Here is a 9195-nt window from a genome sequence, read left to right on the forward strand (position 1 = left end):
CCATGAAACTACCGGACCAATCAAAAACTGCTTCTGGCGGTACTGCAAGTTTCAACCCGCCATGAACACAGGTTGACTGGTGCGTTTACATGACACATAGCGCTTGACCCGGGTTAAAATTTCGCCCCGGTTTGAAATCGAGAAATCGTACTAACGTACTTCTGTGTGTATCTCGCACCATGTTTGAACAGCACTGCACATGCAATTTTCACACGAAAGTATTCACGTGACCATACAGGACTCTAGAAGTGGACTTTTGGCGGCATATCAGTATTTGACCCGGGTCAACTGTCTTCATGTAAACACCCACCTACCTTTTCCACCGTACAGACTTTCTACCCAGGCCGAACTCGACCCGGGTTGAAAATCCCTCATGTACACGCAGCCTCAGTTTGTTGACTATGGCCAATGGGCTGGCTGGAGTTCTCCGTTTTGTTGGCGAATTGCAAAACGTTTCCTTGATCATCTGACACTTACTGACTGTCTACCACCTGGTTGACATGTTCGCGCTGGGTCTGATCTATTCATCTGTTCCACCCCCTCCCCCACAGGGGCGGATCCAGGAGGCATTCCAGGGTTTCCGTGGAACCCCCTAAATTCCCTAAATGTACTGTAAATATACAAAATTTCGGCGCTGCAAAATTTCGGCACTTCACGATTTTTGACATTTCGGCGGCGATTTATTTTCGGCGTGGGGTACTGGGTAGAGGGTATGGTATAGTGCGACAGATGCTGTGAAAAATTTCATCGGCGTTTTAATTTAGGCGTTTTGGGTCGGTGCCGAATACAGCCGAAATTAAATAGCTGCCGAAAATTTGTATATTTACAGTACTACCGACAACCATTTGTGTGTCCGTGTACATGTATCAGCTATAGACCTTATTCGATAAACGTCACAATCACGTGAACCGGGGTCCCGGGAACCAGGGAGTGGCAAGAGATCTGCGCTCAGTGCACAGTGGACTCTGTGTGCGAACATAGGAGTAGATAAATACCGGTATTTTACTACTCTTTTGTACAAACTGGGCCTTTCTTGCCACTCGTTTCTCGTACGCGTGCCCTAGCTTATGACAAATCCCTGGAGGCGAGTCCAAAAATCACGTGATCGAGTAAGGTCTATACACACTTGACTGTATCAGGTATATTCAGTTTTGACTGTACTGGAGCCCCCCCCCCCCCCCCTGTAGAGATCGCTGGATCCGCCGCTGCCCCAGCTTTAGGAGCTGCCTCTGCACCTTGATACTTAAGGGTGACTGCGTTCAAACGGGATGTGGAACACTGGGTCTAATCGAGTCTCTTCGCGAACCGCTAAATTTCTTTCAGGTTCTGGTGGTGAAGAGTATTGATGATGAAAATTACTTGAACATGTTGATGGTGTGTTGTCAACATGTAGAACAGTTGCAAACAAAGCATCTTGTGTTCGTCAGGCGGTCCGGTGGACAGTAAGGCGAGTTCGCTTGGGTCTGGCTGATTGCCATACTGTAAATCTACAAACCGTCAGCGTTTCAGCGCATGACTGTTAAAGTCACATGGATCTTTCAGCCTGTAATGCCCTTACCTGTGTTCCCAGTCACACTGTTCATTGCAAATTGATATTTTCAGCCGCAAGAACTTTCAGGCCTCAAATGCCCAGGCCGGAAATAGCCGAAAGTCGCCGAAAATCGATATGCGCCAACTATTAGTTGATTCGCTGTGGCTTGGCAACTGTTGAATGCGTGCGTGTACTACTCTGCGTGTGATGAACTGTGACGTTCGGAGTTGGAAGAATGGGTGCATTGCATTGTTTATGTTGTCAGTAAAATACTCGTACTCCCTCGAAATCCGCGAGTACTCGAGTCTTCAATTTTGGCACTGTTTTCACTCCTAGCCGATACCCACGGCCAATCGGGTACCCACAGCTGCGGAGTGAGAAGAACAAAGATGCCGTTTATGGGTTTTTTGGCATTTTACTTGCGCGATTGGTTGAGAACCTCGCCTCCTCTCCCCTGACTCACTTGTGCGGTCTGCATTCAGCACTAAGGCGAATAGGCATAGTGGTGGCCTGCGGATGCGAAACCTAAGCTGTGTGTTTCTGAACATTCAAGCAATGCTGACGCAGATCCCGCGAACAGTATATCATTAGCAGCTTTCTCACCATTCTTGGGCCACAGCAAGAGCATAGCAATGAAATCCAAGCATCTCAGTTGAAGTGACGCAAACGTAGCAGAGCACATGACAACAAGTATCCAAAACCGATCGTATACAACCATGATTGCAGGTCAATGATTGCCGAGTCGCCTTCATTAAGTAACCTTCCTACAGTCAGGCCTGTGCTTGTATGCATGCAGCTGCCTTAGTATTACCTACTGTACATATTGGGTGTGGACTGCACTCAGTCTCTTTTCTGGCGGCAGGTCGGTGGAACGCTCTTCCTCCAAACTGTCGTCAGGCACAATCTGCTGACACTTTTGCTCACCTCACAAAGATTCGCCTAGGGTTCCGTGTAACAGGCCATGCCTGTTGGGACTCCCCTAGTCAAATAATAAATACTCCTAACACAAGTACTATGCTCCAGTATACTTAACTCGCATGGTGAGCCAATTAAATTATTGTGAAAAGAAGAAGGACAAAATGTTACGAGTTATGACTAACTGTCCACCAACGTAACCAGATCTTAGTACTCCTTGTCAGTTTTGTGCCATTTTGTCGCACTCGCTGACTGTATAAGATCTGGTTACGTTGGTGGACAGTTTAGTCATAACTCGTAACATTCTGTCCTTCTTCTGCTCCAGTATACAATCTCTCCCAGCTGCATGGCCGTTTTGCTCTACTAACAGTTATACCATCCATTAGCCTTTGTTTGCATAAGTTTTACATCTGGCCAAAAGTTTGTTTCAAGTCACAGGGAAAGTGCAGTGGTTGCTTTTCCGCACCACATCGGATGTACTAGTAGCTGCTTGATGCAGTGAAAGTAAGACACCATACCTGGCCAATAGAAAGGAGATCACATAAATTCATTCCAATCACATAGGAACTGACTACGTGACCTGTCTTTCTGTCCCACAGATAATGAGAGCTCCCCTCAGGAGATTACATCATAGCATTAACTGACTACATGACCTGTCTCTCTGTCCCACAGACAATGAGAGCTCCCCTCAGGAGATTACATCATAGCATTAACTGACTACGTGACCTGTCTCTGTGTCCCACAGACAATTAGAGCTCCCCTCAGGAGATTACATCATAGCATTTACTGACTACGTGACCTGTCTCTCTGTCCCACAGACAATGAGAGCTCCCCTCGGGAGATTACATCATAGCATTAACTGAGTATGTGACCTGTCCATCTGTGCCTGCAGATGACGGGAGCGCCTCTAAGAACACGAAATCCTTCACCACGGTCATCGCCTCATGTGGTGCAGTGATCGCCGTTGTTGTTGCCTTCATTGTGGTGATGGTGTTGCGGCGGCGTTCTCTTAACATTCCCGGAGAGGCTGACATGACCATGGTTATGGGGTGAGTTCCCCCCCCCCCCTCTCTCTCTCTCTCTCTCTATCTATCTATCTATCTATCTCTCTCTCTCTCTCTCTCTCTCTCTATCTCTATCTCTCTATCTATCTAGACAGTTGTCTAAAGTCCTTAGGCTGCTTACAGTGCTCAATGTCCAGTGGACAGAGCCAGTAATACAAATATTGCTGTGTAATATTATTTTGTCTCTCTCTATCTATCTATCTATCTCTCTATCTCTATGTCTCCCTCCATCTATCTATCTATCTTTCTCTCTCTCTCTCTCTCTCTCTCTCTCTCTCTCTCTCTCTCTCTCTCTCTCCGTCTCCGTCTCCGTCTCCGTCTCCGTCTCCGTCTCTGTCTCTGTCTTCGTCTCCGCCCCCGCCTCTCTCTCTCTCTCTCACACACACACACGCACACACACACACACACACACACACACACACACACACACACGCACACACACACACACACATGCAGACACGCCCTCCTTGCCCTTTGCTTTCGGAGTTCTCATTCTCTGATTGATTACAGTAAGCATGACATAATGGTAGCGACTTCGGGGATGATTACATGAGAAAAGTGTTTGATCCCCACGCCAGAGCTCGCGCGTCTACAGTGCCAAGTCCAGTCGGATAAAAGCAAACACTCTCCCTATTTTTACAGGCAATCTTGAGGATTGCAACCTCGGGCCACGACGGGTCACATGATTTCGGCCATTTTGTTCCACTGTCCTCATGCCATGATCATTGTTTTCACGAATTTAGTCACGTGACAAAGCTGTGATCAGCACACTGCGGGAACCTTGACATACGACAAAGGCCGGCGTGCGCAAAGTGCGGATATCTGCCGGAATGCATCTGATGAATCGCATATGCGGTGTGGGTTTCTACCAGGGGTGCTAATTTTACTACTCCTGTGGTTGCTAAAACGGCCTGGTAATGAACACCGTCACAAGTACAGAGAGTGACGTGTGTTTTCCTGCTCGCAGGTTCACATAGAAAGGGAATCCGGAGTTGCCTACTCATTGAAGCTTTAAACAATTATTATATCCTTGATCTTACACACACTTGAGAGGAATCAAAAAGCGTTCCTGCTGGAACTCCCTCCAAGTTATCCTTTATCTTAGACGAGACCAATACAAATTAGAGATTCCCGGGCCCTCCTATCCATCACCAAAATCGAGCTGAAGTCAATTTTTGGAACAGCTCATATAAATGTACAGTACTGATCGTGTGAGTAGATCTGTGACGTGGAGTCACACAAACCCAGGCTTGTACGACTCCCTGATGTACAGATCAGGGCCATCGTTGGCCGAAATACAGAAAATTGAACGGGTAAACCGCGTACCTGTTGTCTGTAAAATGAATAAAAAAATTAAAAATTACCGGAAAATACTGTAAAAAAGTTCAGCATGGCATGCATACGTACGTACGTAGGAAAAGAATAAAAATAATAATAATAAAAGTTGCCCGCCCGCACCAATTTCACATGGGTCCTGCCCGGGAATCTCGATTTTATTTAAACATTTTTGGAAAAAAACACCCGAAAACACTGTATACAAAGTTCAACATGCCATGCATCCATACATAAGAAAAACAATCGCCCACCCGCACCAATTTCACATGGGCTCTGCCCAGGAATATCGATTTATTTTTGGATTCCCCTTATCCCCCTTAGGCCACACTTTGTTTTTTCTATGTTTCTCGTCATCGCCAGCGTAGGTTTTCAGAAATTTCGGAAGAAAAAAAAAGGTCATACTACGTACATGTGTACATGTATGTACGCTGCACATGCTGCAGCAGCTAGATGCGTCAATCAATAGTCGTAAACGTTTGCACCACAGCATGCAGCAAAGGAGCGCTCCTCGCCCGTTCTCTGCGCTGAAGGCTGTCATGACGAAGCTTTCAGTCGTTCACTGGCTGAGCTGAGCCTCGTGGGTCCCAGGAACAGTAAGTCAGACGAGTTCCGCGGCAACTGGCTTCTGTGGAACGATGTCGTAGGCAGAAAATCCAAGCAATAGACGCATGGCAAGGAAAAGATGAGCAGCATGGAGACAAGAGTTTGATAAGCGGAGGCAAGAGTTTGATAAGCGGACACAAGAACGTTGAAGTAACAAAATAAAAAATTAATGACGAGTGGGAAACGTTTGTTGATGCGATAGCAGATAAATGTATGTTCTCTTTGCCATCTCGCAATCAAACCTTATGGTCTCATTGACATTGTTGCAGTTTGCCTGATATTCGTGGGCTGATGTGATAATGTAGTGCAATCATGTATGGGACTACATGTACATGATTGTACAATGTAGTACTGTATACATGGTATACGCAGTGTCTTGTCTCAATCACGCATATACATGTACATTGAAAAATGTATACAGTTTTCAGTAGAAATTGTTCTTGTTTTTTCCTTGGCTTTTGTTTTTTTTCCGCCCGCCCGCGTACCTTTTGTTAAAATTTGCCGACGAGAAACATAGAAAAAACAAAGTGTGGCCTTACTGTGAATATCTGAAGACTTCTCGAAAGGTAGATGTGAGCGCAGCTAAGTAATTATGTTCAATTGTGTTGTTGTCACAGGAATAAGACGCATCGGTTGGATAGCATGCACAGCGAGGATGAGCTACCGACGTACCCAACGCACGTATCCAGCAGCAGCGGTCAGTGGGAGCCTGCCTTCGAGCAGCGCGCCTCCACCGCCTCGGCGCCGAGCATTTCCGAGCAGCCGCGACTCTCCAGCTCGGCGTCGACCTTGCCGTTTGCGCACATGTCCTCCACGGCAGTGGACGCGAACAGTGTTGACATCCTGTCTGTTCCCGCCCTCGGCAGTTACAGCACTACCGACCAGCTGGACAACACGAGCATTAACGAGCAGCTTTCCGGCCACCCTGGCAACGAGTATTCACTATTTGTCCACGAGCAGACCGAATACGACCGTGCTCTGGAAGCCAGTGCGGCTCGGTCCGGTTCCACCTCACGCCACTAGGTGATCGCACCGCACCCCTGTTCCAATCCTCTAAGCCCACGTCATTAATTTTATCAAACTTGCAGAGTAGCGGTGTTGTCGCTTCTCTTAGCTATGTTAATTTTACCCGCGTACTTTCATCTCCGTACATAAACTACCCACCCTGTGCGTCAACTGCCTGTTTCTTGTGATTTTTCAGGAACGTGACTGTTTTTAAACTGTCCCAGTTGTTGGCCAATATCTTCAACTGGTGAACTAGATACAGCCAGTCCTGAATTTTGAGTGGATAGAGAAAAAAAGAACTTGAAGTATAATGTTGTTTGTGCTAAGCAGAGCAACATGCTACAATCGTATCCCCGATCCCTTGATTTCTACGTCCCTTTGACGTGGTTCACTCAGTCTAACGTGTTTTTCGTTCTCTTCAATTCGGTCTGATATTTACAATTTCTTGACCTACCTGGCTGGGGGTGTAGTAGGAGTAATGAGTGCGCACTTGATTTTGTTCAAAGGTTTATTTAAAATGTTATCAATGTATAATGTACATGTATATGTAATTTGTCCGAGATGCTCCAGTGTGACGGCATGCAGTATTCTGTACGAGGTGATTTGGCTTTTTTAACAGGTGGAATTTTTTACCAAACATTTTACGTATTTAATTAATGTGTAAAATTTGCTTTTCTTCTGGCTGCTTCTCTGCTCCGGATGGCTGTATCGAAACATGGGTGGTGGCAAATGAGAGCCAGTTTATCGTAGATCAACATTGACCAGAAAATTTGGTACATAAACGAGAGAGCTTGGAAGCTCAGGGCCCTACGCTATGCTTTTATGCTTTTTTGCCTAGCTCATCGTACATGTTATAAGAACTGAGGCGAAAGTATTGGCAGGTGTGTTTGTGTCACGCCTGGCGCTTTCCCGTATCTGTCCCGTACCGTACCATCAAACACAGCTGGCCACATACAGCTGGTCGCAATATTCAAATACGGATTTCAAACGCAAGATCATAACGTGAAGCAACTTGGAAGAATGGGTATGAATGCGAAGTGTATGGGGGAATGCATGTAGGGCGATAGTGCGGGTTCGAATCCCAGGATATGCCTGAAAAAATAGGAGAATTGAAAAATTTATAACATCCCTATGCTTTTTTTGCCGTCAGCAAGGCGGTAGACGGTGTCGTATTACCCTCGATCGTACCTGTCCCGTACCGTACTATCAAAGACGGCCGGCCACAATGCATAATTCAAATAGGGCTTTCAAAATAATGCAAGATCATAACATAACGTGAAGCAACTTGGAAGAATTAGGCTGTGTTTACATGAGGCGTTTCAACCCGGGTCAGATTTCAACCCGCCTTGTGCACAAAGTTAATGGCGCGTTTACATGACGCATTGCGCTTGACCCGGGTTGAAATTTCGCCCCGGGTTGATTTCAACCCTCCCCCCAAGGGGAGGGTTGAAACCAGGGAGTCGTAAAAGCCCGGGAGAGGACACGGGATGCGCGCACGCGGACGATGTTTGCCTCGGCCAGAAAGTGAAGCACGCTAGGCCGGCGCGGCCGGATCTGCTCGATCCACGGCGCTGTGCTCGTCTTCAGTGCAGGGAGTCCTAAAATACCAATATTTTACAACTCGTTGACACCATATCCGAAACTGGTGGCGAAGGAAGCATAAACATGATTGTGTGTCTGTCTGTCAGACTCAGTACACATGGTACAGGGGGTGGGGAGTTGGGTGTGTATGTGGGGGGGGGGGGGGGGAGGCGTGTGTATGTGCACATGTGCTTTTACTTTTGTGTGTGTTTGTACAGTGTTTGTGTGCGCGTGCGTGCGTGTGTGCGCATTTTGTGCACAATTCCGTTATGAAGTACAAATGATAGGTTCACCTTTTGTACACTCGCCAAGACTTCGGTTAGATTCACTGAGAACCTTTCTGGCCAACCTGGAGGCTGAGCTTTCCGTTTCCTAAACGGCTAAAGTCACCGCGTATCAAGTATACGAGTAGAAAAGTGTTGAAATTATCAAGATTTATAAATAACGACCTGCAACCATGTACAATGTAGATACAGTCAACTTCGCTAATAACGACTGCGGATATAACGACAATTCGCGAATAACGACCGAATTTCCATGCCCGGAGCAAAGTTCCATCTAACTGTACACATTTTACTTCGGATATAACGACTATCTGAATAACGACAATTCGCGTATAGCGACATGCTTTTAGTGCCCCGAGGTCATATTCACTGCTTGAATAACGACTTTCTGGGCTTTTGACAGCTATTTCAAGTACCTGTCAGTCAAGTACATGTACATGTACATGTACCTGTCATGCAGAAGTACCAGAACCTATGGTGATGGATATAATGCACACATGCAAGAAAATGCAGCCAAGGGGGGGGGGGGGCTTTTCTTCCTTTTTATGTTGGCTTCAAAATTGTTGGATTTACCAGCACACCTACATGTATATGTATACAATGTACATGTAGTTGTACAAGATTGTACAGTAATCATCATACATGTACATGTCTCTGGCCCTGTAGATGGCTCAAAAAGGCATACTTTTCAATTGATTTCCCTTGCATATTGAATTTTTAGTTCCTTTCAACTGCAATATGAAAATAAAGTACACATTGACAATTTGACATAGAGCAAGAAAAGAGCTTGATTTTGATATGCATGTCATACTATACAAAATATTGGTTCACATACATTCAAATGGGACTTCGGTTATAAGGACACTTCGCGAATAAG

At 46.0% G+C, this 9195-nt stretch overlaps 1 protein-coding gene across 1 annotated transcript in view; it reads left to right on the top strand.

Annotated features, from left to right (window-relative positions):
- The window catches only part of LOC135824296 (slit homolog 2 protein-like), a 107510-nt gene extending 100313 nt beyond the window's left edge, over window positions 1-7197 (top strand). Inside the window, exons 29-30 of the mRNA XM_065337028.1 lie at window positions 3339-3495; window positions 6066-7197. Coding sequence (XP_065193100.1) covers window positions 3339-3495; window positions 6066-6471 — 563 coding nt within the window. The 3' untranslated portion in view covers window positions 6472-7197. The remainder of the gene's footprint in view (window positions 1-3338; window positions 3496-6065) is intronic.
- The last annotated feature ends 1998 nt before the right edge of the window (window positions 7198-9195 follow it).

This window comes from Sycon ciliatum, chromosome 9 (genome assembly GCF_964019385.1).
Source record: "Sycon ciliatum chromosome 9, ocSycCili1.1, whole genome shotgun sequence".
Lineage (NCBI taxonomy): Eukaryota > Metazoa > Porifera > Calcarea > Leucosolenida > Sycettidae > Sycon > Sycon ciliatum.